At 52.5% G+C, this 27,532-nt stretch overlaps 1 protein-coding gene across 8 annotated transcripts in view; it reads left to right on the plus strand.

The window, feature by feature from the left end:
- Nucleotides 1-27,532, plus strand: part of DLG5 (discs large MAGUK scaffold protein 5) — a 200,292-nt gene that overhangs the window by 37,564 nt on the left and 135,196 nt on the right. For 6 of the 8 annotated variants that reach the window (XM_036829441.1, XM_036829445.1, XM_036829440.1 and 3 more), the window contains exons 2-5: nucleotides 8,913-8,981; nucleotides 21,028-21,190; nucleotides 23,006-23,149; nucleotides 23,786-23,969. In XM_036829441.1, the coding sequence (XP_036685336.1) occupies nucleotides 8,913-8,981; nucleotides 21,028-21,190; nucleotides 23,006-23,149; nucleotides 23,786-23,969 (560 nt within the window). The remainder of the gene's footprint in view (nucleotides 1-8,912; nucleotides 8,982-21,027; nucleotides 21,191-23,005; nucleotides 23,150-23,785; nucleotides 23,970-27,532) is intronic. The other 2 variants (XM_036829443.1, XM_036829444.1) reach the window with 1 other exon arrangement.

Consider the following 27,532-nt stretch of genomic DNA (forward strand, 5'->3'; position numbering starts at 1 on the left):
TAAGAGTTCTATAGTTTTATTTTTTAAATTCATTCATTCATTCATTTGGGCTGCGTTGGGTCTTCGTTGCTGTGCCCGGGCTTTCTCTAGTTGCGGCGTGCAGGGGCTACTCTTTGTTGCGGTGCGTGGGCTTCTCATTGCGGTGGCTTCTCTTGTTGCAGAGCACGGGCTCTAGGCGCGCGGGCTTCAGTAGTTGTGGCTTGTGGGCTCTAGAGCACAGGCTCAGTAGCTGTGGCGCACGGGCTTAGTTGCTCCGCAGCATGTGGGATCTTCCCGGACCAGGGATCCAACCCGTGTCCCCTGCATTGGCAGGTGGATTCTTAACCACTGCGCCACCAGGAAAGTCCAGTTCTGTTGTTTTAGCTTTTATCTTTAAGACTTTGATTCCTTTTGAGTTAATATTTGTATGTGGTGTTAGGTAAGTGTCCAGATTCATCCTTTTGCATGTGGATATCTGGTTTTCCCAGCATAATTTCTTGAAAAGACTGTTCTTTCCTCATTGGATAGTCTTAGCACCTGTCAAAAATCATTTGGCCATTATGCAAAGGTTTGTTTCTGGGCTCTCTGTTCTGTTCCATTGGTCTGTATGTCTGCCTTTAAGCCAGTACCACACTATTTTGATTACTGCAGCTTTGTCACCAATCAGGAAGTATGAGTCCTCCAGCTTTATTCTTCTTTTCCAAGATTGTTTTGGCTATTTGGAGTTCCTTAGTATGTGGCCAGATGAGGGAGAGCCCGGGCCCATCCAGTTTCTGATCCCATGCCCTTTCACTGTACAGCCACTTTGTACCTCCCACCCCTTGGCAGGGGTCTTAGTAGGTTTAAACTCAGCACGGATATTGGGGCGGGGGAGGTAAGCGGTTCTCTGTGACCTCAGAGTCCTGGGGACACAGACTGAGTTGCCTTGGTGGTGAGTAATAGTCAAGACAACCACACAGACCATGTAAGGGAGCGGTGCTGCTGCTGTTGAGGGAAGAGGGGGCAGAACAGCAGCTCATTGCTGATGAAGACAAGACCTTTCCTTTGCAGTGGCCCTCTTTGGCCTTTGTGGACTGAATGTCCCCGACCTGCCCAGCCTGGGGTGTCACGTCCTTGCCTACTTTCTGGTCTGACCCTGGGGCCTTTGCACTTGCTGTTTTTCTACCTGGAACAGTCTTCCTCCAGCACTTTGCTTCCTCCAGACTCCTTCAGGGTCTCTGTTCAGATGTGGGCCTACCAGAGAGACCTCCCCTGACCCTTGTAGCACAGTAGCCACCTCTCCACCCCGCCCCACTCACCCTCCATTTTACTCTGCTGTATTCTTCTTCAACAGCACTTACTACCTGATGCATTTTTGCATTTGTGTATTGGTTTATTTCTCTCCCACCCGCACTCCTGTGAGCTCCATGAGGGCAGGGACTCTGTCTTGTTCTCTGCTGCATCCCTAGTTTGTTCACTAAGCATTGGAGGAGGAATGGGCTTTGTGTTCCCAGGGCAGACATGCCTACCAAGGGGGTGGGGTCTTGTGCAGAGCGCCGTCAATTTCATCTTTCTTGAAGGGCTGACCATGCCCATGTTATTTGCAGGTTGCGGTGAGGGTCATGAGAAGGTCGGGGCGTGGCCTGGTGTTATCCCAGCACACAGTGAGCACTCTGGCTTGTTCTGTTTGAATCAGACAACAAGAGACCCGGAAGAGAAGTGGGCTGGCTTGGAATTGGCCGTGGCCAGGCAGAATGGTGGAAGGTGGGGAGGGGAGCCCTCCTTATCCTGAGGGGAAGAAAACAAAGGCAAAGCAGGGCTGGATTCAGATATTGGGCAGGGACACTCATGATTGAGGGTCAGATAACAAGAACAAGAGCTAACGTTTATGGAGCGCTTGTCTGTGTGCCTGGCTCGGTCCTCATTCGGTCCTCATAGCCCATCATTCTTCCTATTTCATAAACCAGGAAGTGAGGCGCAGAAAGTGGAAGCAACTTGCTCAAGGTCACGCAGCTGTTGGTGGCAGGCCTGAGCCCAGGTGGTGTGGCCCAGAGCCTGCACTTGTACCAACACCTGTGATGGTGGAGGGCAGCACATGCTGCTTGGTCACAGTCCGTGCAGGAGGAGGTAGCCTTTTCTCCCTTTACTGAGTTGTGGAGAGGGAGTCCAGATGGAGAGCAGGAGGGAGCCAGTCTGTCGTGACTCCTGGTGCTGGTCAGAAGTTTATTCCAGGGCACATGCGCCCACCGGGGGATGTCTGGCTGCAGGATTAATGGAAGCTTGGCTGCCTGTGCTGCTCTGTTTCCTGTCCCATCTCGGTGTGTCCTATTTGCTGCTATGCTAGCGTCATGAGCTCTCGTGAGGGTAGCAGGGCAGTGACACTGTGGCCGGTCCCTCCTGCACTGTCATCTGTTTTGGGGGTGCCTGTCAGGTGTGGCCGTGTTCACTGATGATGAACATGCCCCCCTACATCATTGCATTTTAGTAGGAGACCCTTGAAGTCTGCCCCAGTCTCCTCCCCACCCTCTAGGGGCATAAATGACGGCCGCCCAGCCTCCCTCCCGTGGAGCCCTAACAGACCCTGCTTTGGGCCACCTCCTGGCCTTCTAGGTCAGGTGACAACTGTCCTCCAGCCTGGCCAGGAGGCATCAGCCTCCCTGTGCATTCTGGGGGAGGATGCTTTCCCACCCTGAGGTGGGCGTGTCAGCTGCTTGAAGCAGGACTCTCTTGATTGATGCGGCAGCTTCGTGGCTGCTCCTTTCCAGGGCCACGGAATTTCACCCCCTGCCTCCTGAAGTATCCGGGCCTGTCAACCTCCACTGTGGGTCTCATTGTCCACCCGTCTGGGGCCCATGTTGTTAAAGGGGAGGAAGCTGAGGCCCAGGGAGGGGCATGGCTGCACTGAACCGTGATTCTGCAAGAGGGCTTCCCATAGCCAAAGGAGCCACCCTCCCAGCACCTCCCGAGATCCCGTAGAAGCCGGGGAGGTGAGCTCAGCACATAGCAGTTTTCACCCTCTTGCCTCCTTCTCATGTCTGTGGCTCACGGAGTCGAGTGCCTCTGTACCCAGCACGGTCATGGGTGTTGGGGTGGGCAGGAAGTAGCAGCATGTGTCAGGGCCATAAAGCCATGGCTCACCCCTCTTTCTTTCTTCCCACTTTTAGTCCCCAAGCCCCACTCAGCTCACAGTGTCTGTTGAGTGTCTCGGTGTGGGGAGGAGAACAGGGAGGGGACAAGCCTACGCTGGGGGCTCCAGGTTGGGAGGCTCTGGGCAGGAGTGGCCCTGCTCTAATACTTCTCACTTGCACAGGTGGATGGGTTCTGCCTACATCTCCTCCAGGCTGATCTGGCTTCTTGGTGCTTGTCCAAGTCCACCGTCCTCCAGGGCCAGCTCCAGGCCCCTTCCTCCGTGAAGTCCCCCTGGACTGCTAGACCTTTAGAGCTGGGCAGCAGTGTTGTGTATAGGGATCAGGAGCACAGGCTTTGGGCTAGACTGCCTAGGTTTGTATCCTATTCGCCCCCTTAGTGGCTCTACCATGACCTTAAGCAAGTTACTTAATTTTTCTAACCCTTAGTTTCCTCCTCTGCACAACCGGTGTAATGACAACCTCAGGGTTGGTGTGAGACTTAACTGAGACAACACATGCAGAGTCTAGTACGTCCTGGCACTCAGTAGGGCTCAGTGCCTATTAGCTGCTGCTATTATTATTTCTGGTATTGTTGTTGTTAGTGCCATACGGTCCAGCGGTTTGTCATCGTGGACTGTGCAGCCTCGTCACTCCGGTGGACAGCTTTCTGAAAGACAGCTTTCCATTTGGGTAACCAAAGGATTGAGGACGGCAGGGTCGGAAGGTCTGGTTTGACCGTAGGAGCAGCAGCTAACACTTCGAGCACTGGCCATGCCCGGTGCTGTGTCAAGCCCTTTTCGTATTAACTCAGTTGATCCTCTGTGGGGTTAGTACTCCTGTTATCCCATTTTGCAGATAAGCACATGGAGGCCGGGAGAGGCTGAGTGACTTACCCGAGGGTACACAGCTGCTAAGTGGCAGAGTTGAGGGTTGAACCCAAGCAGGCTGGCAACCTGTCAGTATTCTAGTCACTGCTGCCTCGATTTGCAGACGAGGGCCACAGGCTCAGAGAGCGGAAGGGACTTGCACAGAGTCTCACAGCAGGTGAGTAGCCTCCTGAGCTCGCAGGGCTCAGCCACGTGCCAGGACCCCGATGGACACGTGTGGGTACTAGAGTGACTGGGCACCCTCAGCCGTCCGAGGGGGGTCAGCTCTGAGCTGGAGGATGGTTCCGGGGTGGGACAGGTGGCCTGGTGGTGACTGCCCCCCCCGCCCCCCGCCACCGCCCAGGCAGCACCTCCCCACCCTGTCACACAGCCCCCGGGGAAGAGCGGCTTGCTTCTCCCTCCTTCCCCGGTGCTCGCGGGAAGTGCATGTCCTCCCAGCGCCCAGAGCTGTCTCAGGGCAGCGCCACAGGCTGGAGCACAGAGAGGACTCTGCGTGCTGGCTTGAGGCTGGAACAAGCCCCTTCAGCGTGGCGGTTTCATGGGGAGGAAGTGTGAGTCACTGGGGCCTTTACAAGCCCCAGGTGAATGGAGGGGTGTGTTAGGGGCCCTGCAGCCACGGGATGGGGCCTTGGAGGGCTGGGCGTTCTGTTATCGCTTGGGTGATTTTACTGGAAGTTCTTTGAAGTGGTCTCCATGACCCAGTGGGGCTGAGTCACCGAGTAAACACAATTAGCAGGGGGCGGCCTTTTGGGAACAACGCAGACAATGCTTGTGGCCCAGGCCAGTCCCAGGGAGTCTGCCAGCTCTCTCCCAGGGCTTCTGCCATGGCTTCCATGTACATGCCACCTGCTGGCTTGGGTCAGCCTTGGTACCTTGCTTTCAGTACCCACTGTGGGCTTGTTGGAAATGCAGAGTCTCAGGCCCCACCCTAATCTGCCCAGTCAGAACCTGCACCTTGACCGGGGCCGCAGGTTATTGCTATGGTAGAGAACCCCCTGTATTATCACTCTGCTTCACATGACCATGAAAACCTGGGCTCCTGCTCTGCTCTCTTTTTCTTTCTTTCTTTTTTTTTTTTTTTTTAAATATTTATTTATTTGGCTGCGCTGGGTCTTAGTTGCAGCATGTGGGATCTTTTTGTTGAGGCATGCGGCACCTAGTTCCCTGACCAGGGATCGAACCCGGGCTCCCTGCATCAGGAGTGTGGAGTCTTAACCACTGGACCACCAGGGTAGTCCCTCTGCTCTCCTTTTCTGGAAACGTTTCCCAATCACATGACTTTCTCTGGGTCCTCTCTGGACCTCTGCATAGGCTTGTCTGAGTTTGTGGTGACGGTCCTGCTGCCCTGTGGGGCTCGGGGGGGAGGCAGTGGGGGCAGAGGAGGCCGGCCCTCGTTCATCCAGGCCTCTGTGTGTGTGATGTGCAGGGTGTGCCTTAGGGCCCGGGTCGGGGTGCAGGTGCCTTCAGGGGAGCTCCCACATGGTCAAGGGTGAGGGGCTGTGCGGGGCAGGAGAGTGTGCGCATTGAGATGGGACCTCTGTCAGGCTCCAGATTGGATTGTGAAATCCTAGGGGTAGATGACGACCGTCCCACCTCTCAGAAGCCATCGCTTTGAAAGGATACTGCGTGACTTCGGAGGAAAGCGACTCCTTTTGCCTTTTCCCGACAGTCCTGACCACACAGGCTTTTTAAGACAACAATAGCTGCAGAGACAAAGCATAACCAAGACAGCGTCGTCTTCGGGCCTTTTTTTCCCTCGAATGACGTCTAAGGCCCTGGGAACATCATAGAAACTGGGCCTTGTCCAATTTTAACCATTCCCTGTCACCACCCCCACCCCCCACCCCAGCTCCCAGGAGCCCTGCCAGCCGACTCGGGGGAGGTGATGCCCAGAGATGCCGATAAAGATGTCACACCGCCCCCGGGTCAGGCCCCAGAGCCCTGTCAGGATGTAGGGGACAGGGAAGAGGAACAGAGTGTGTTGGTTGGCCAGTTGACTCCTCCCCGCTAGGGGGGAGGTGGGAGGAGAGAGAGAAGGGTGTCTGCCAAGTTTAATTAGCAGTGGAAATTTGCCACGGGGGAGGAGAGAGATGATTTGAAGGGGAGGGGCGGTTTACTGGAAGATGGGGCGCTGCTGATGCCAATAGTGAGAAAGAGGCAAGGCGTTGTGCAGGGAGCATCCGCCAGAGTGCTGGCTGTGGTGTCGCAAGCGGGGCTGGGCTGAGCTCACATCTCAGAGGTGTGAGTGGGACAGTGTATTCGTGCCCGCTTTTCTGAGCAGGCGTCTTTCAAAAACAATCCACCAACACACCAGTCGGCTACCCTTCCTTGCCCTCACATAACAACAACGAAAAATTATTAAGAAAATGGCAGTTGAGTTTAGAACATAGGCTTCGTGTTAACATTCTTGTTTTTTGGAGATACCGATGGATTGGCTGAATTGCACCTGACTTTATTTCATGGATCTTTATGCAATGCTTAATGTTTATGATATGGGAAGAGAGATGCTTTGAGAAGTTCGTGATGCTCATTGTTGAGACAAAAACGCAGAGATGTGGAAGGGGCAGCAAGATGAGTAGCGTTGATTGAACTTAAATACAGGCGATATCTCACTGAACACTGCTTACTTATTTTTTAGTAGGATCAAGGACTTTCAGGGCTGTACGGGGTTTTCTGGTTCCGTCTCCCTTCAGATGATGTGCAGGTGCCACCTCTGATGTCTCTGCCAGGTGTGCGTGGAGTGAATGCATGTGTCGTGGGAGCCCCCCACCACCCAGGTCTTCTCAGACCGAGGCAGCACTGACCCTTAGGCCCCCTTCCTGACCTGCGCCCACCAGCTGTGTCAGGGCTGCTGCCGTAGGCCAGTCGAACAAGTTGCATCCCTTCGGACAGTCCTGCCCACTCCCCGAGCCTTCCTCTTCCATCCACGCCAGACACCCAGAGGTTCTTAAGAGGTTCTTGGAAAATGTGATAATGAGGCCACTGGCCATTCCTGGCCACTGTCCCACTTCTTGCCATTACCAAAGTCCCTTTTTCTGGTTTTCTTTTTTTTTCCTCTCTCCTTTCATCTCTCTGCCTCTCTGGTGGGTACACCAGCTAGCTCCCCTGCATGCTGACTCTTATGCTAGGGCTGTCTGTTTCCCTGCCCTCTATGTGATCTTCATCTTTCCCCCCACATCTTCCCCTTCCCTTCGGGGTCTCCCCTGTCCCCTGGTGCACTGCTCCCTCCCCCCGTCCATGAGTTTCCCTCCTCCTCTCCCTCTCCCCTGCTTACCCCATCTCTTTATCTCTTTTCTTTCTTTCCTTCTTTCTGAGGGTGTGCAGGTGTAGGGTAGCTAGTCAAGAGTTGAGATCAGAGAGAACCCCTTAAATTTGACCCCACATTTCTGGTCCTGGAGCCCAAGGTCTCATTAGTTCTCGGCTTCTTTCTGACACCAAAGCCCTAAGCCTCATTCAAAGGCTTTATTGCAAAAATCTCATCTCTGGCTCACTCACTCTGCCCAGTACACACACACCTTCATTGTACAGTTCTTTCGGTTCTAAGAGCAAAACATTGCATTCTTCCCATTGTCTTGTTTTATTTGACCCACCATCTCTGCATGTTGTGCTTTTTTCGACTCCCATTCAGCCTCTGGGTTGGGGTTCGCCTGCCCTCTTAACTTTTGTGTCATCTGTAGTCTTGATAAGCAAAGCACACCTTTGTTTCCATTAATCATGGAAAATGTAATCTCTGAAATGGGACAGGGGAAAGGACCTTGTGAGCCATGTGGTTGAACCCCTTCATGTTACAGACTGAGAAACACAGATCCAGAAAACTGAGGCCACTGGCCAGCTACTTGCACGTGGACGAGAACTGCACTCAGAGCTGGGTTTCTTGACCCAGAGGTTTTTCCTGATGCCGGGCAGGTAACATCCTGGCTTTGAAGATATTTGAATAAAAACCAAACCGTGGTGGTTGTGTGGCTGCCACCAGGAGTTAATAACAAGTGTCAACACCTGCCGCCCCCCCCCCAAAACAAAACAAAACAAAACAAAACATGGGGCTTCCCTGGTGGCGCAGTGGTTAAGAATCCTCCTGCCAATGCAGGGAACACGGATTCGATCCCTGGTCTGGGAAGATCCCACATGCCACGGAGCAACAGAGCCCGTGTGCCACAACTACTGAGCCCGCATGCCACAACTACTGGAGCCTGTGCGCCTAGAGCCCGTGCTCTGCAGCAAGAGAAGCCACCGCAATGAGAAGCCCGCGCACCGCAACGAAGAGTAGCCCCCGCTCATCGCAGCTAGAGAAAAGCCCACGCGCAGCAACGAAGACCCAATGCAGCCAAAAATAAATAAATAAATAAATATTAAAAACGAAAAACAAAAACAAAGCATGTTACTCCCTAGCTTTGGTGACAGTGTGATTGCTTATAATTTTATCAGTAACTTTTAATAAGGGGGGCAGCCACTGACTAAATTATCAAGGACTGAGCTTAAATACAGTTAGAACCTAAGAGCAGAACAGCCAGGTACAAAGAACAGAGAGTTCAGAGATGTTTACCTTAGGCTCTGTTACCCTCTGTACGGAAGCCAGAATCACACTGAAACAAATCTGTAGGAAATCCCCAGACCCCTTGTTGCCCTGGGGCATGTTGCTCCCTTGCTGAGCCCTTCTCCACATGTCCCAATAAGAAGCCAGCTGGCTGACTCCAAGCTCCCCTCTGCCCGTGCGTAGATCAGTCGGAGGGTGGCCGAAAGTGAGGCAGAAGCACCAAAGGCTAGGTCCTGCTGACCGCACCTCCCCTGCCCAGCCTGTGGTTCCGATGTCTGGTACCCCATGTGGTGCTGGTTCTCAGCCTGGTGCCGACTGAAGTCATTTGGTCTGACAGTGGTTTGGGGTATAAGATGAGAAATCCCTTTGGGGTTAGTAACAAATGGCCTCTCTTTCTGTCTCCAGGCTCCACCTACAGTGTCTTGTCCATCATGCCCTCAGACTCAGAGAGCAGCAGCTCCCTCAGCAGTGTGGGTGAGTACCACCATCCTGGGCACCCCTCCTTCCTGGAGGACACTGGCCGGTCGGGGGTCTGGGTATGAGCTGGGGCGGCGCTGGGTGCATGGGGTGGGAAAGTTGGCCCGCACCTGTCAGATCATTCATGGAGTCATCTTCCATTGGTTCCATTCACATTTTCTCTCATCAGCACGTCCTCTTAATGGAGGAGGGCAGAACGCTGTTCCTGGTGTTAGGAGGGAGGTGCATGCACAGGTGCATGACACATAGGCACCTGTGTCACCATTTCTTCACTTTGTCAGGGCATAGCACTTCTCAGAGAGCCCATTGCCTCCCACCCCCAGGCCTTGTAGTACACAGTGACCACTATCCAAGAGACTGGCCCCTTTGGGGACTGTCGTTTGTGAGCAGGAATGGCCCACTGGGAGTGTTGTCTTGGGGCAGGAGTCGCCAGTCCATGCCGAATTCGGTGTATCTCTGGACATGGGTCCCAGGAGCCCATGGAGGGAGGCCGGCCCTGCTGTCACTTCACTGAAGACATCCCAGAGGAAGGTTGTCATAGTCTCCCAGTCTTCCCGCGCCTCTGTGGCCCATCTTCTGTGTCACATGCCCTCTATTTAATGCCCTAGTGTAGCTCTGTGTCCTGGTTTGACCTTGATGGATGGGTACACCTTCAGTGGTGAGTCCTGGAGTTTTTGAGTTTGAAGGGCTCACAGAGGTCATCTGGTCCAATTCTTTCCGTTTCCTCCAATAGACAGATGGGGAAATGGACACCCAGAGACGGTAAGTCTCGTGCCTGAGATTCTAGAACCTGCCAGGGGCAGGCCTCTTATGTGTTAATTTGACTCATACAGAACACCTCCAGGGGGCCAGAAGTGGGCTTGCGATATAGTGGTGAATAGGCAGACCTGGTCCCTGTGCTCATGGATCTTAGGGTCTACTGGGGAGACAGTCAGATGAGTAGATACAGTAAGTGAGGTCAGAGTGATGAGAGGGGTACCAGTAGGGGGCACTGTATTTGTTTTCTAGGGCTGCCCTAGCAAAGTGCCATAAACTGAGTGACTTACGCAATAGCGATTTATTCTCTCACAATTTTGGAGGCCAGAGTCTAAGATCGGTGTGCTCTGAAGGCACCAGGAACGGGTCTTTTCCAGGCCTCTTCTCCTTCTGGTTGTGTGCCGGCAATCTCTGATGTTCCTTGGCTTGTAGATGCATCACCCCAGTCTCTGCCTTCATTTTCACATGGTGTTCTCTCTATGTGTGTCTCCAAATTTCCTTTTTTAAACAGGACACCATTCACATTGGTTTAGGGGCCCGCCCTACTCCAGTATGACCTCATCTTAACTTGATCATCTCTAAAGACCGAATTTCCAAATAAGGTCACATTCACATTTACTGGGGATTAGGACTTCATCATCTGTTTGTGGGGCACAATTCAGCCCCTCACAGGTCGCCTCGTCCTGTCTAGGGTTCAGGGAGGACTCTGCTGGGACCACAGTTCACTTTGTCCTGCCTGCTTTGGGTTGGTGAGACACAGGGATTGAACGATGGGGCTGCTGGGATTTTGAACACGGGGCTGGCTTTCAGGAAGTGCATGGGCCGGGCAGGCAGTCAAGATGTGTGGAACGGTAATGTGGGGTTTTGTAAAACTGAGCTGGTTGAGCTCTGAGGGCACCTCTCTTGGCCTCACCCTTTTCCGGCTCCATATTCCGCTTGGGAGCAAGGTACAATGATCTGATATCTGACAGACTCATTCACATTGACCCTTCAAGGCTTAAAGTGTTACCTTTCCTAGGAGCATTTGCATTTTAAAAGGAGATTCTAGAGAAAGATATTGTTTAAACCACAGCAGGTATTGTTAATGGTGGAATTTCAGGCCTGAGTAAGAAGGTATTTTTTTGTGCAGCTGGACCTTCGTATACTTTGGAAGAGCATTGTGTCAGTGACCCACCCTTTGGCCCTTGGGATGGAGGGGTCACCAGTGTCCCCGGATACTTGTTGGCAGGCAGGCTGCGAGCAGAGCTCTACTGTACTTCACTGTCTGGGCCCCTATCTCGGATGCTCAAAGACCTGGTTGCATCCCTTCAGGTCAAAACCTCTCCAGTTCACTGGTAGCCAAGTTTTCCTTCTCTTGCTTTTCTGTGTAGAGTTGACGTTGACCTTGGGGTGAGTAACCCCATTTTTCTGCAGGCTGACTTGAATGTCCCCGTGGCTGTATTGGCCAGAAGGCCTTTGGCTGCAGCAGTAGGGAATACCTACTCATACTGCCTTAGACAGCAGAGAAATGTGTGATCTCACGTGGTAACTGTGCTGAGGGTGGGCTGAGTACATCGGGTGTGGCTTTGCGGGCCTCTGTGTGGTGTCTTCCCTTGGGCTGATGGCAGCGGTCAGCCATCACATCTAGACCTGACAGTGTCCAGTTCATGGTGGGAGCCTCTAGCCACACGTGGCTATTTAAATTCCAGTGAATTAACGTGAAATAAAATTTAAATCACTAGTTTCAGTAGTTACACTAGCCACATTTCAAGTGTTCTATAGCAGGGGTCCCCAACGCCCAGGCCACGGACCGATACCAGTCTGCGGCCTGTTAGGAACCGGGCCGCACAGCAGGAGGTGAGCGGTGGGCAAGTGAAACTTCATCTGTATTTACAGCTACTCCCCATCGTTTGCATTACCTCCTGAGCTCCGCCTTCTGTCAGATCAGCGGCGGCATTAGATTCTCATAGGAGCGCGAACCCTACTGTGAACTGCGCCCGTGCGGGATCTAGGTTGTGCGCTCCTTGTGAGAATCTAATGCCTGATGGTCTGAGATGGAGCTGAGGCGGTGCTGCTAGCACTGGGGAGTGGCTGCAAATACAGATTATCATTAGCAGAGAGGTTTGACCTCACAGAGACCATAATAAATCAGTTGCTTGCAGACTCATATCAAAACCCTATCAGTGGGTCTTCCCTGGTGGTGCAGTGGTTAAGAATCCACCTGCCAGTGCAGGGGACAGGGGTTCGAGCCCTGGTCCGGGAAGATCCCACATGCCGCGGAGCAACTAAGCCCGTGTGCCACAACTACCTAGTCTGTGCGCCACAACTACTGAAGCCTGCACGCCTAGAACCCGTGCTCCGCAACAAGAGAAGCCACTGCAGTGAGAAGCCCGTGCACCACAACGAAGAGTAGCCCCCGCTCGCCGTAACTAGAGAAAGCCCGCGCACAGCAACAAAGACCCAATGCAGCCAAAAATAAACAAACAAAACAAAACAAAACAGAAAAACCCTCTCAGTGAGTGGCGAGTGAAAACAGGCTCAGGGCTCCCACTGATTCTGCATTATGGTGAGTTATATAATTATTTCATTATATATTACAGTGTAATAATAATAGAAATAAAGTGCACAATAAATGTAATGCGCTTGAATCATCCCCGAAACCATCTCCCGCCCCCTGCCGCCACCGGTCCGTGGAAAAATTGTCCTCCACGAAACCGGTCCCTGGTGCCAAAAAGGTTGGGGACCACGGTTCTGTAGCACCTGTGGCTAGTGGCTACCGTATTGGACAGATCAGATAAAAGAACATCTCCATCATCACAAATGGTCCAGAGGATGAAGGAGGCCGTCTCCTCTCGTGTCTCCTGACGAGCAAAGAAGCCTTCCCCAGAAGGTCCTCAGCACAGTCCCCAGTCCCCTGTCACTAGTCTGTGCCCAAACCATGGCTCATGCAGTGCGGTCCCTGGACCAGCAGCACCCAGGTACTTGATAGAGATGTAGGTTTCCAGGCTCCAGAAGCTCTGAGGACGGGGCTCAGCATCCATTTTAACAGCCCTCCTGGTTGGAGATGAGTTGACCTAACCTAGCCCCTGGCAAAAGCACTGGAGTGTCTGTGGCTGGCTTGGACCAGCCCCTTGGAGTGGAATGAACGGAGGGTCATCCGTGGCCCACTGCAGCACCTCCTGGAGGAATCGCTCCTGGCTCAGCCTCACCTAATGACGGGCAGAGCACTTCCTTTCCTGGCCGTCTCAGGCACACCCCCGACCGAGGGGCTGATGAGTCAGATGGAGACTGGCTGTTTGTGTTTGTTAGGTCTTTCTCCGTGAACCTAAGGAAAGGCAAGGTCTTACGATAAAAGCATCACCTCCACTTTCCCACTTACATCTCCCTAACCAAGAACGTTTGGGCAAAGAACAGCAAGTTGTATTTAGCATAAGAGAAAATTGGTAGGTGGAGCCTTGGGTATGCTATTTTCTCTGCGACAGCTGGTACCTGGCTGCCCCTCCCCTCTTCCCGGCCGGCGTTAGGTCCTCAGGTGGCCCGCCCATTTCACCTCTTCAGCCTGCCCCTCCTAACAACAGACCAACAGCCTTAAAGCTTGCTGTGTCTTTCCAGGCAATTTTCATCAGCCAAGCACGCGTGGCTTCTTTGAGGCTTCCCCCGACCCCGTGTGGCCTGTTACTTAAGTCACCTGCCTGTGGGTAGACCCCATGGATCTGCCCAGGGGATGCACGCTCATTTCAGGCAATCGATGTTTTTTTCCTCCCCATTCATCCTGATCTAATTTCTCAGGTACCTTTTTTTTTTCTCAACTTGGATAACTGGGAAAGTTTTAAGAAGAGGAGACATTCTTGGGCAGCATTTATAAAATGAGCCTTAAATTTCATGCAGATTGAAGTAACAGGAGAGCTTTCTTATTAAGGAGAGAGATCTGGTTTTGTTGGCAGGAGAAGGATCTGGAGGGCTTCTTTGCTATCCCAGCAAAGATTCCTTGAAAGTGCAGCTTCTAGTTGATAGAGGATGGTGGGGTGAATGAGCATGCAGGCAAGGCTGCACCCTGACCCCTTGCCCTCTGACCCTTCCTTCTCTGATCCTTTTGGATCCGGGGCCTGTTTTCTCTCAGTGCATCAGATGGACGGGAGCACCTTGTCCTCTTGGAGCCTGTGCTCGGCACTCATAGGGATCACAGGGGGGCCTGGCTCCAGGCCTTACAGGCTAGCCAGGTGTCTTAGTCTGTCCAGGCTGCTGTCACAGAACACCACAGACTTGGCAGCTCAGAAACAACACACATTTATTTCTCACAGTTCTGGAAGCTTGGAAGTCCAAGATCAAGGCAGAGTCGGTGTCTTGGGGGACCCACTTCCTGGTTCATAGATGGTGCCTTCCCGTTGTAACCTCACATGGCAGGAGAGGGAAAAGCTCTCTAGGGTCCCTGTTATAAGGCCACTGATCCCATTCACATGGGCTCCACCTTCATGACCTGATCACCTCCCAGAGGCCCCACCTCCTAATACCACACGGGGTGGTGGGGGTAGGACCTCAACATAGGAATTTGGTGGGGTACACCAACATTCAGACCAGAGCACCAGGGAGAGAAGCGACTGGCCATTTTGCCTTGTGTAAAACAAGGAGACAGAGGGGAAGGAGCAGCTCTTTCTAATGAGGGGTGTCACAGGAAGCTTCAGGGAGGAGCTGGCCCTCGAGTGGGGTCTTCCAGGAATGGCGCTCCGGATGTAGGAGCAGCCTGGAAGCAACAGGCCATCGTCACCTGTCTTGGTTTGGGTTTCGGCAAACTGACCCTGAGTCAAGGATTCGAGAGCAAGTAGCTCATGTGGAGGGAGATCTGGGAGCTGGGCAAGGCTGCAGCTGCTGCGCTGGAGCCTAACCTCCTTCCAGTCCAAGTCCAGGAGGAGCCCAGCTGCAGTCCTGTGCTGACCAAGGAGGGCATCCCGTGGGCATCAGTGGGCGATGCTTTTAAATGTAGTGGCTATTGGACAGCCGAAAAAACAAGGGATTGATAAGCCACTCTGGCCAGACAGTGCAACTTTGGTCCAGACCAGAGGTTCTCAAACTTTATCAGGCATCAGACTCACCTGGAGGGGAGTGCTGGCTTCTCCCCCAGGGCTCCTGATTCGGTAGGTCTGGGTGGGGCCTGACCTGTGCATTTCTAACAAGTTCTCCAGTGAAGCTGAGGTGCTTTTGGAAGCACTGGTTCAGGACGTGGGACTGTGTCTCCCTCCGACGGCTCTGGCTCTCCAGGGCTGGAGGCGAGGATGGCTTGGTGTTGCTTGCTGCGGCCTGTGATGACCACGTTCTGCTGCTTTGCTTCTCTCCTGACAGCCAGGGCCTGGAGGAGGCCGGGAAGTTTACCTGGGCATCCTGGCTCCACCTGACCACTTTGGGCCAGTGCCCATTTTCTCCTTGGCCTCTGGTACCACAGGCCCACAGGGCTCTGAAGCAGAGCTGTGACCTCTCTAGCTGTAAATAAGACTAGGTGGGGGAGTGGCCTTCAGGGTCAGCTGGAGTGTGGTGTGACAACGGGGCTATGGACAAAGGGCCTTATAGCCAAGAAGCCTACCCAGCTGCCAGGCTCTGGCTGAGGCTCAGTGGTCTACAGAGGAGGCTGCACTTGCATCGGCCAGGGTGACCGGGAGGAGGAACCAGGACTCGTGATGGCGAAGGGGCTCTGCTCCCCTTGGCTGCATGTCCTCTCACACCAAGGCCCAGAGGAGTGAGAGCTCTTTGTCCAAACTCCAGGGCCTGTGCCGGCTCTCCTGGCATCTTCCAGCACTCGTTTTGGGGCCATTTTAGTCCAGTCCAAATCTCTTAACCCCGGAATCCCATCCTGAACATAAAAATGAAAAAAAGAAAATCTTTCTTTTCTTTTCTTAAGTTTTTCTTTTTATTATTATTAATTAATTAATTAGTTTATTATTTATTTATGGCTGTGCTGCATGGCTTGCGGGATTTCAGTTCCCGGACTAGGGATTGAACCCAGGCCACAGCAGTGAAAGTGCCGAATCCTAACCACTAGACCACCAGGGAACTCCCCTGCCTTCTTTTCAAGTGGGTTCCAGATTTGGGAAGAGGAAGGAGTGAAGTGGGAGGAGAGTGGACAGTTTTGCATTTGAGTCCCAAAGAACAACTGCACAAAGATAGAATTTGAGGCTTCTGTGGACAACTCACTTGACGTTAGTTTTGATTTTGCTTGTTCTTGAAAAGGTTTACTATAAACACAGTGACTGGTCGGGGGTGACAAGCCACACCTCTTCATCGGTCACACCTCTCCTGGGATGGTCACTTCAGTTTAGGGCACCACAGTGGTGGTGTTTTTTTTTTTTTTTAACTTCCAATTTTTTTAAAAGTCATGTTCCTTGAGGTATGAATTACGTACAGTAAAATTTATCCTTTTTGGTGTATAGTTTGATGAGTTTTGACGAACACATGGGTTATTTAACCACTTCTGCAATTAAGATACAGAACAAATCCTCCACCCTGAAGAATTCCCTTCTGTGACTTTGTAGTCAACCTTTCTTCCCTCCACCCCTAGCCCCTGGCAACCACGGATCTCTCTTCTGCCTCTGTAGTTTTGCCTTTTCCCAAATGTCGTGTAAATGGAATCATATGGCGTGTGGCCTTTTGAGTCTGGTTTCTTCCATTCAACATAGTGCATTCGCGAGTCCCTGTTCCCCTTGCCCTCGTGTGTACCGGTAGGTTGTATGATAGTGCCTTTTTGTTGCTGAGAAGTATTCCGTTGTATGAATATAACACTGTCGTTTATCCATTCAACAGCTGCTAAAAACAGTTGTGCGCTAGCTTTCGTGTGAACATAAATTTTCATTTCTTTTGTGTAAATATCCAGGAGTGGGATTACTGGATAGTATGGTAAGTGCATGTTTAACTTTATAAAAGACTGTCAAAGTGTTTTCTGCAGTGGCTGTATGATTTCATATTCCCACCAGCAGTGTTTGAGAATTCCAGTTTCTCTGCATCCTTGCCAGCATTTGGTGTTGTCACTTTTTTTATTTTAGCTCTTCTGGTAGTGATAAAGGGACTTGGCAGTTGTCTTCAAATATTTGCATGTCTGTTGTTTAGAAGAAGAATTACAGTTGTACCTCTTGGCCTTTGGGTTTTTTTTTTTTTGGCTGCGTTGGGTCTTCGTTGCTGCGCTCGGGCTTTCTCTAGTTGCAGCGAGCGGGGGCTACTTCTTGTTGCAGTGTGTGGGCTTCTCATTGCGGTGGCTTCTCATTGTGGAGCATGGGCTCTAGGCACGTGGGCTTCACTAGTTGCAGCACGCGGGCTCAGTAGTTGTGGCTTGCAGGCTCAGTACTTGTGGTGCACGGGCTTAGGTGCTCTGCAGACTGTGGGAGGTTCTGGGACCAGGGATTGAACCTGTGTCCTCTGCCTCGGCAGGCGGATTCATAACCACTGCACCAACAGGGAAGTCCCTACCTCTTGGCCTTGGCGGGGGGGTAGCTAGATCTAGGGTCAGAGGGAGAAATACAGATTTTAACTCAGTACATAGAATAATTATCTGGGGAGAGATTAGATAGGCTTTGCTGTTAAGTAGTGAGCTCCCTCACTGTGCAGGAGTTCCAACAATCTTGGTAGCTATTTAGGGGATTCTGGCAACCATTTTCTTGAAAGGACTGCATCATCTTCAAAATGTTTTTCAACCCTGAGATGCAAGTAAAAGAGAAAAACTTTATTTTTAATTGAATGGATATGGAAAGGGTTTTCTGCAACACTTGCTGTTATTTTGGAACTTCCTGGCTTAGCACATCTTGGGATTTTTCTTGAGGCTCCCTGTGGCCCTCCTCTGCCCTCTGCCCTCCTTATTGTGAAAGGACAGGGGTATCCAGGCAGCAATTTCCCTAAGTCAACCTGCTATTTGATGGATTCACAGGCCTGGATGGCCTCACTTTTTGTGTGTTTCATGTATGCTCAAGCCTTTGGGGCAGGGGAAGGGAAACAGGAGGCCACTCCCTTCGGGAGGCCATGCAGGATAGTGGAAGAGGCCCTGGGTCTGGAGGTGAAGCCGGATTTGCGTGGGTATCCGCCGGTTTCCCAGCTGTGCAGTTTTGCTAGACGTCAGTTTCTCACTCGGTGTTCACAGCACGTATCTGGGGGGGTACTGTGGGTATTAATGAAGTGAGGACCCAGGTGCGTTTAGCACAGAGCCCAGCGCGTAGGCTGTGCTCAGCAAATGACAGCGCTCACGTCCCTGTGTGTGTGATCGGCTGCCCCCAGGTCCTACCAGCTGCAGAGCCAGTGGCCTCATCCTGCTGGAGACAGACAGGAGGCGGTGGCTGTGTGTGGTGACAGGTCTGATGACCCCTACTTCTGTCCTGCTGCTGCTTCTCTCTCCAGCCTCCGCAAAAGCCAAGGGCTACATCTTTCTGTTGCTTCATTTTTAAAATGGGGTGGAAATTCTTTATCTCCCTGGAGGCAGGTTGCTGGGCCTGGTGGTGCTTTTCAGTTCTGAAATTGAGATCTGATGTTTCTCTGATACTGACTGAACTTGACCGCAGGTCAGGTCATTCTCAAAGCATGGTCTGGTGTCCCTGAGGTCCTTTCATGGACCAAGTGAGGTCAGAACTGTTTTCATAATGATACTGAGATGTCACTTGCTTTTTGCGTTCTCGTCCTCACACAGACTCTACTGTAGAGTGGAGTTTTCTACAGGTTCCATCCACGGTGTGTGATGTTGCACAGATGTGAGACTCTGGCTGTCTTTATTAAGCCAGATGTCAAACAGCATTACGCAGATGCAAAGCCATGCCATTCTTTTCGCCGTGTTTTTTGTTTTGTGGTAGAAAGTGTAGTTAATTTTTCACGAAAAATCTTAATGTGAATATGTAACGGGTTTGGTTGTTTTAAAATTAGTAAATATTTTAAAATACCTTTTTAGTTTTAACTTCTAATCTGGTAGATACTGTTAGATATATAACCCCTGTAAGCAAAAGCTCTTCGGAGTCCTCCCTCAATTTTAAGAGTGTCAAGAGGCCCTAGAATCAAACCATTTGAGAACTTTTAGGTTGAGGCCCCGGGCACTGGGGTCAGGCGGAGGGCACTCCATACGCCATGCTGTCATTTACTGGCTTGGTGACCTGGACCCATTATTTAAGCTTGATCAGGTTTTGTTTCCTGATCTGTAAAATGGGAATAACAGCAGTATCTTCCTTAAGGGGATGGAATGGGATAATGTATGAAAAGCATCTCATAAACTGCCAGGCATGGAGTGAGTGCTACTCACGGTTGTCTTTGGGAGGCCGCAAGGCACAGCAGCAGAGAGCACGTGCTCCGAATCCAGGTGCCTGGGCTCTCATCCAGGGCACCGCTTGCTGTCTGTGGAAGTTTAAGTTGATTCCTTAACCTTGCTGGGCCTCAGTTTTCTCACCTGTAAAATGGAGATGATAATATTCTTACCACCTCTGGGATTGTTGGGAAGGTTAAATTAATGCCTGGGGCATCTGTGTTGTGTGCTGTTGTGTGGTTGGTTGTGACTGTTTACATTGAAATCCTTCTTTTCCGGGTGCTTGTTGGGTCTGTTCATCCCACTGTCTTGGGTTTGTCAGTCCTCCACAGATCACGTCCCCCCGCCCCCCGGGGGCTGGTTAGATGCCGAGTTAGTTGTAGGCCTCTCCAGAAGCGGGTGTCAGGCACGTGTCCAGAGGAAACCCCACATGTCAGACAGCCGGGTAAGTTAGTGCAAATCAGATGGCCGTCGTAGAACTAGAGCTCATAGAAGTGCCTTCATTTGCTAAAGAGGAAGACGTTACACAGCCGCACAGAGCTGTAACCAGCCTGTTTTCCAAAACTCCTGGGGGCAGGGGTGAGGATCCAGGGTCTTCGGGGAAAGGCGAGGGAAGGCTTCTCAGGCTGTGGACTAGAACCCATGGAGGGAGGGAGATGCTTGTGGGAAATGGTGATCCTGGGCCCCACCTTAAAGAACATTTTGGCCGCAGAGATGTGGCCTGAGCACAGGAATCCCGGTTGTTACGGAGGTGCTGGCTTTAAGATAACATGCATTTTGAGGGGTACTAGATTCAGTGGTTGGCGTACCAACATTGGATAACAGTGAGCTGGGAGCTCAAGTCTCCTGCCTCAGACCATGGTCTAGCTTGTCACCCACAGTGTCGAATTCTCCATCCTCCCTGCCACTCCTGGAAGATGCGAGGCCACACCTGAGTGCCTGTCTTGGGGGACACTTGATTTGCACAGGCAAAGCAACCAACAATGGTCCACCGGGGGGCAGCGGTCAGGATGACACAGAGTCAGAAGACATTCGTCTTGCCTTTTACACGTTACAGGGCTACTGGGGAGACAGATACTGTGTCCCTGGGGTGAGTCAGCCTCTGGATCACATCCATAAACTGGGATGACTTCTGTGGGTTACTCTGGCCCCACTGAGGCTCTCTGAGGGTTAGAGGGCTCAGGGGAACACATGGACAGAGTTAAATATAAAAGCACCATGGATTTGTCTCTTTTTCTGGGACATTTGAGTGAGGTGCATACTTCCTAGAAGCAGACTGGGATCTCCCCAGAGGTGCTGGTGGTGGCCACTGTTCCTTAGTAATAGCATAAGGCATGGGATTCCCTTCAGGACATGTCTAGTCCTAGGGACAAGTGATGAGGGCCTGGTGTGGGCTGGGCAGTCAGAGGTCCTGGGACTTAGCTGCACCCCATCACACTTACCTTGGCCGTGGGCGGCTCTCCCTGTAGCTCCTCCAAGCTGCACACCTGGGCTGGTTGAGCAGGTCCTTTAGGCAGTTGGGCAGCTTGGAAGAGGGAACTGTGTGGAGTGTCCAGCGCTGATCAGGGGAGACGGGACACGGCCCTTGGGCCCAGCTTTGGAGCTGGCTGCCTCTGTCCTCTGCCCGCTTCTCTGGGAAGCTGTGACTGTGTCTTCCTCTTCAGGCCATGCCTTCCACCTTGCTCAGGCTGGCCTCTCCATGCCCAGGGGTGGGTGACAGCTGGTGTTAGCAGAGCAGGCAAGGATGCAAAGATCAGGGCCAAAACAGTTCCATGCTGGCGGTGCCAAAGCTAGGTTGGAGGGAGAGAGGGGGACCTCAGGGTCCTCAGCCAGGGCCAAGGTAGTGGATGCTGGAGCCAGACTGCCTGGGCTCTGGTCCCAGCTGTGCCTCTTACACTCTGACTTGGTGGTGTCATCTGGGAAAGGGGGATGTAACAGGACCCACCTGGTAGGGTGGTTGTGAGGAACTAATGCAAGCTGAGAGCCCAGAACAGTGCCTGGCTGCTGGTGGGGGCCGTGTGAACACGAGTTCTCTTTGTCACCTTCCTCCTGCAGGCACCACCGGGAAGGCGCCGTCCCCACCGCCGCTGCTCACTGACCGGCAAGTGAATGAGAAGGTGGAGAACCTCTCCATTCAGCTGCGGCTGATGACCCGGGAGAGGAATGAGCTGCGGAAGCGCCTGGCCTTCGCCACCCACGGGACCACCTTTGACAAGAGGTGGCGACCGTGCCCCTCCCCCACCGGCCTGATGGACAGGGTCACCACCCTGATGCCATGGCACCCCCTGCCCCGAGGCGTACCCTTAGCTCCTGAGAGCCCTGCTGCTTGCCCGAGTGTCCTTCCCGCCACCCGCCCGTGTAGGCCTGGATGCGGGGCGCGGGGCGGAGGCTTGTTATGCTTCCTCCAGATCAAAATCGGAGTCTGTGGCCTGAATCATACTACTTGGGGATTGAGAAGTGTGGGTGGGTGTGTCCATCCTATACTTGGCTCCTGGCAGTGGTGTGCTCTTGCTTGCGTGTGCGTGTGCATGTGTGGACCGGCCTCACCGCCTTTCTACTGGCCTTGCAGATGATCATTTGGTGGGTGGTCTGGGCAGCAGCTGGAGGCTCCTGGTCCCACTTTGGTGCCTCCTCCCTGGTTGGTTGGATGGCCTTGGCCTTGTCACCAGCCCTTTCCCAGGCCTCTCTGCCTTCCAGCCCTGGAGACAATATGCTTCTCTCTCTGTCCCCTGTTTGCTGCTGTGTGCAGCCCCTGCCCTAATAGAGATAGTCACCCTGTTGCCGAGCCTTTGACTGGTCTGTCCGTGGGCAAGGGCACTGCTGTCTCCTGGATACCCCGGCCTACTTCACTGTTGAGTGGATCTTTATGTGGTTTGTAAACACGTTAGTTGTTTCCTGCCACGTGTGTGTTTTAAAAAGGGTTGGTCCCACCTGGCTTTTTTGTTATTTTGAAGAAAACCTTTGACCACTTCTTTTGTTGGGACTGAGAGGTAGATACCAGGGAAGGGTTGGGGAGATGCTGGCAGGGATCCTGAGGGGAGCAGGAGCAGGGTTGGTTTAAGCTCTTTCCTTCAAGAGCATCAGGGGTGTGTGCCTCATCCTGAGGAGGATTTTTCTGGGGTGATGTCGGGGCTCAAAGCCCTCTCCTAGAGGTCGCTTTTATGAGGATGTGTCTCTCAGACAGACAGCTCGAGGGCAGGGCAAGTGAAGACAGTGTGCGAGTGTGTGCCATCCACATCTGCTTTCATGCCACCGAGGCAGAGTAGTGGCTGCACAGAGACTGGCCCTTTGCAGGAAAAGGTTGCTGATGCCCGCTCTAGAGCAGGGGTTCCCAGGCTTGAGCTCGCACCAGGGTCACCTGCAGGGCTTGCTAAAGCACAGATGGCTGGCCATTCCTCCCTCCCTCCTGCGTGTCTGATTTCGGAGGTTTGGGGCTGGCCTGAGAATTTGCATTTCTAACAAGTTCCCAGGTGATTACAATGCTGCAGGTCTGGGAACTCCTGCTCCTGGCCACTTTTCTCAATCTTGGCTGCACATTGGAATCCCCTGGGGAGCTGAAAAATCCCCATGTCTGAGTCCTACCCTCAGGGATGCTGATGTAATTGGTCTGGGCCTTGGTCTCTTCATTATGTACCCAAGATTGAGAATCACTGCTCTAAGGAGAGGAGGAGCTTCATCACAGGGACTGTTGGGCCCACTGTGCGTGCAGGCCTGGCGTGTGGCCTCCCGGGGGCTCCCAGAGAACAGGAGCACCTTCCCAGCTCTCCAGGCCCACGCAGGGAGTTCAGCAATCGAGGCCCTCTGTCCTGGGGATTCGGATTCTGTTGGTCTGGCTACGGCCAGGACACCTGGGCTTAGCAGGCACCGGGGGTGGGGGAGCGGAAGGGGCGGACGGTGTTGGTGGTATGCAGGAGACCAGTGTTCGGGAACCGCTGGGCTGGAGTGACCTAGGACGTGGCTTCCCAGGGAAAGACATTCTTGTCATTGTGATCCGGGGGCCGGTGTTCACTGGGCTGTTTGCCGTCTGGGCCAGGCCCTACCACAGGCTGAATCCGGACTACGAGAGGCTGAAGATCCAGTGCGTGCGGGCCATGTCAGACCTGCAGAGCCTGCAGAACCAGCACACCAGCGCCCTGAAGAGGTGCGAGGAGGTGGCCAAGGAGACCGACTTCTACCAGTGAGTGGGGCCTGCCTGGCCAGGCTTCCCAGCGTCCAAGCAACCGCTGCCACTCGCCAGTCTTCATTTCTGGACCTGGAGCCTGGGGTTCTGGTCCCATCCTGCCTCTGCCACATAGCAAGCGGTGGGCCTTAAGCACGTGGGTTTGTGGCTTTGGGCCTCAGTTTTCCATACCATCCATTGCCAGCTTCAGAAGCACGGTTGGTAGGAAAGTGGTCGAATGTGCGAGACAGTAGGCCAGGCAGATCACTGTGGACCTCTGGGTCCCTGCTGGGGCTCTGCTGCCACAGGAGAGGCAGATGGGGCGTCTTCCCCTTTGGTCTCCTAGTGCCCCTCTGAGGGCATTTGCCTGCCCACCTGCTGACATTTGCCCAGGCTTCAGCACTTGGAGGTGCCAGGTCCATACCAGGTAGGGGCTTATCTCCCTTTCTTGGCCACATGTGGCCATTGTGGTGTCAGGCTCTTAAAAAAATAGTTTGGGTCTTTCTGGCATCTGGCTGACACCAGGCTTTGGCCTGCCTCTGCATGCTGCTGACCTGTCTGGTGTGTTGGGGGTATTAGGACCTGGAGGGGGTGGTGGCGCCTTGGGTGGGAGTTGGAGGCTGGGTGGGCTCACTGTGTCGTGTGGGATTTCAGCACGCTCCACAGCCGGCTCCTGAGCGACCAGACCCAGCTGAAGGATGATGTGGACATGCTGAGGCGGGAGAACGGACAGCTGCTACGGGAACGTAACCTGCTCCAGCAGTCGTGGGAGGACATGAAGCGGCTCCACGAGGAGGACCAGAAGGAGATCGGTGACCTCCGGGCCCAGCAGCAGCAGGTAGAACCGGGCTGGGCGGCGGGGGGCGGACCCAGGTCAGGCATTCACCCACTCACCATCCATTTACCAACCCCCCGCCCGCTCCCCCCAACACACCTACCATCTCATCTACCCACCCACCCACCCACCTACCTACCTACCTACCGTCTACCCGCCTACCACCCACCATCCACATAGTCATCTACCCACCTACCACCCACCATCCGTTCATGCATCTGTCCCCTTATCCACCTACTCATCTGCCACCCATCCATTCCCCCACCCACTGTCCGTCTACCTGCTGACCTACGCACACCCATCTTATCCACCCACCCGTGTGTCCACGTGATTACTTAGCAAGTATTTTTGGTGTCAGCCTTCTGTGAGGCATCGGGCCATCTGTGAGCAAACACTCAACCCTTGTTTTCCTGGACTCTACAATCCACGGGGGGATACAAATGTTGATCAGATAACCACACACATTCTGTATCGTTATGAATATCGCAAGGGCTACCAAGGAGGAGGTTCTGTGCGGTATGTGTGCTGTGTCACAGGAGTTTGACGTAGTCTGGGAGCTTTGGGCATCTATAGCTTCTTTCCTTTGTATGGATTGTGTGAGATTACAGATGGAAAGAAACTTGCAAATATTAAAATCCTGTGCAAATACAAGCTAGTAACAGTTACCATCGTTATTTTGGGGTGAGAGTATGTCCTGCTGCCCTTGCTGCTCTCTGCGTTCGAAGTTAGTTGCTTCACTTTGCTCAGCTCTTGTTTCACATTGACAGCAGTGCGTGAGGAGCAGGCCAGCCAGAACACCGCTTCCTGTGAAGGATGTAGGCCAGTGCCTCTCCTCTCGTAGCTTATGGTCTGGAGCTGCCTGGGCTGCCCAGGGACGTGGCAGGGACTGATGATGCTCTGTGTCCATAGATGGTTGGACGTTTGGGGTTGGAAGACAGTCCCAGGCAGAGGCAGGGTGTCCTCCTAGCATTGCAGCATAGGTCCGGTTAAGCAGAGCCCCTTCCCCATCAGAAACATTTATGGTTCCCCAGTTAAAGCAGGACCATTGGGGCTTGATTGACACAAAGCCAGTATATAACAATCTGAACTCACCTGGTAATTTAGCATGATGTTGCCTTCGTTGCTTTTGTTTTCATTTACAGTTAAAATTTTTTTAATTGTGAGATTATTGCAAACTTACAGAAGAGTTGCAAATACAGTACAAAGAATTTTTCTCCTGTATCATTCAAGAATAAGTTGCCAACCTGATGCCCCGTCACCCCTGAACATGTAAATGTGTACTTCTTGCAAACAGGGATATTCTCCTGTATAACAGTGACACATCAGGAATTAACGTTGATATGTACTACTGTCTAATCGTCAGACCCCGGTCAAGTTTTGCCAGTTGGTCTCAATAATGTCTTTAGTAGGAAAAGGATCCCATTCAGAATAACGCACTGCATTTAGTTGTCCTGTCTCTTTGGTCTCCTTCAGTCTGGAACAGTTCCTCAGGCTTTGACCTTCATGACCTTGATGTTTTGGAAGATTACAAGCTAGTTATTTTTTATTTTTTTAATTTTTTAAATTTTTATTTATTTATTTATTTATTTATGGCTGTGTTGGGTCTTCGTTTCTGTGCGAGGGCTTTCTCCAGTTGCGGCAAGCGGGGGCCACTCTTCATTGCGGTGTGCGGGCCTCTCACTATCGCGGCCTCTCCCGTTGGGGAGCACAGGCTCCAGACGCGCAGGCTCAGTAATTGTGGCTCACGGGCCCAGCTGCTCTGCGGCATGTGGGATCTTCCCAGACCAGGGCTCGAACCCGTGTCCCCTGCATTGGCAGGCAGATTCTCAACCACTGCGCCACCAGGGAAGCCCCCACAAGCTAGTTATTTTCTAGGTTGTCCCTCAACCTGCATTTGTTGGATCCCCATGGTTGGGTGAGTTTTTGCATCTTAGGCAGGAATGTCACAGAAGTGATGCTGCCTTTTTCTCATTGCATTCTGTTGATTGAGACTTGGCTGGAAACGACTTATTACTAATGATGTTCACTTTGATCATTTGACTAAGGTGGTGTCTCTAGGCTTCTTCTCCACTGTAGTGATACTTGTTTTCCCTTTATACACCCCCGTACATACACACACACACTCTCACGGTTTCCTGTTTTACTCAGTGGGTTGTATACCACTGTGGCCACGGGGAGCCCCCTTCAAGCTTGCTTGTCTGTCTTTTTGACATGTCCCCTCATTCTTTGAGCACTTTCTTGATTTCTGGCACAAGAAGATGTTCCAGGTTCATTTTCTAATTTCCCTGCCCTAGTCCTGGAAATCAAACATTCCTCCTACGAGTCCTCATTCCTTTTAGTGGAAAATGGTATTTAGAAGCATGATCTGAGTGCTGGGTGTACTTGATGTACTCATTGCTCCTGGGGTGTAGTGGCTCCAGGCCCTCTCAGTGGACAGAATAAGGAATATCTGAGTACACCGCCGCACCCCCCCAGCCCCCCGCCACCACACACACTCACTCATACCTGTTTCCATGTGTCTCTCTCCCTCTTCCTAATATATTTAAACCTTCAATATGTAATATGTATATTGGACATTTCCAGTTCCAGTCCAGTACTACAATATAACAGGGTTCATTCTTGTTTTCTTCCTTTCCATTTTTGTAACTCCATTTCCTAGTAGTGAGAAACCTGGTTCTGATTATTCTTAATCTCTTTACTTGGTCGGTCTCCCGGGAGTACCTGCCTGCCTTCCCCTCTGCCGCCGCCATCCCCCCTTCTGACCCATTGTGGGACCCCCATGCGCCTCTGCAGGGCCCCTCCTCATCCCATGCAGGCTCCGATGGCCACTCTGGGGCACCCCTTGCCCAATGGAGCCTCCTGCCCTACTCTGCCTTACCAAATGGCTGTAAGGTTAAATAGTTCAAAAAGGGGAAGGGCAGTGCTATCTTCATGTTTTTATACTATTTTTTAAATTGCAAAATTAATATGCATTTTGTGAAGATGGTGGAGTAGAAGGACGTGCTCTCACTCCCTCTTGTGAGAACACCAGAATCACAACTAACTGCTGAACAGTCATCGACAGAAAGACACTGGAACTCACCAAAAAAGATACCCCACATCCAAAGACAAAGGAGAAGCCACAGTGAGACGGTAGGAGGGGCCCAGTCACAATAAAATCAGATCCCGTAACTGCTGGGTGGGTGACTCACAAACTGGAGAACACTTGTAGCACAGAAGTCCACCCACTGGAGTGAAGGTTCTGAGCCCCACGTCAGACTTCCGAACCTGGGGGTCCAGCAACGGGAGGAGGAATTCCTAGAGAATCAGACTTTGAAGGCTTGCGGGATTTGATTGCAGGAGTTTGACAGGACTGGGGGAAACAGAGACTCCACTCTCGGAGGGCACACACAAAGTAGTGTGCGCATCGGGACCCAGGGGAAGGAGCAGTGACCCCAGGGGAGACTGAACCAGACCTACCTGCTAGTGTTGGAGGGTCTCCTGCAGAGGCGGGGGGAGTGGCTCTGTCTCACTGTGAGGACAAGGACACTGGCAGCAGAACTTCTGGGACGTTCTCCTTGGCCTGA

The sequence above is a fragment of the Balaenoptera musculus genome, chromosome 16 (assembly GCF_009873245.2).
Source record: "Balaenoptera musculus isolate JJ_BM4_2016_0621 chromosome 16, mBalMus1.pri.v3, whole genome shotgun sequence".
NCBI lineage: Eukaryota > Metazoa > Chordata > Mammalia > Artiodactyla > Balaenopteridae > Balaenoptera > Balaenoptera musculus.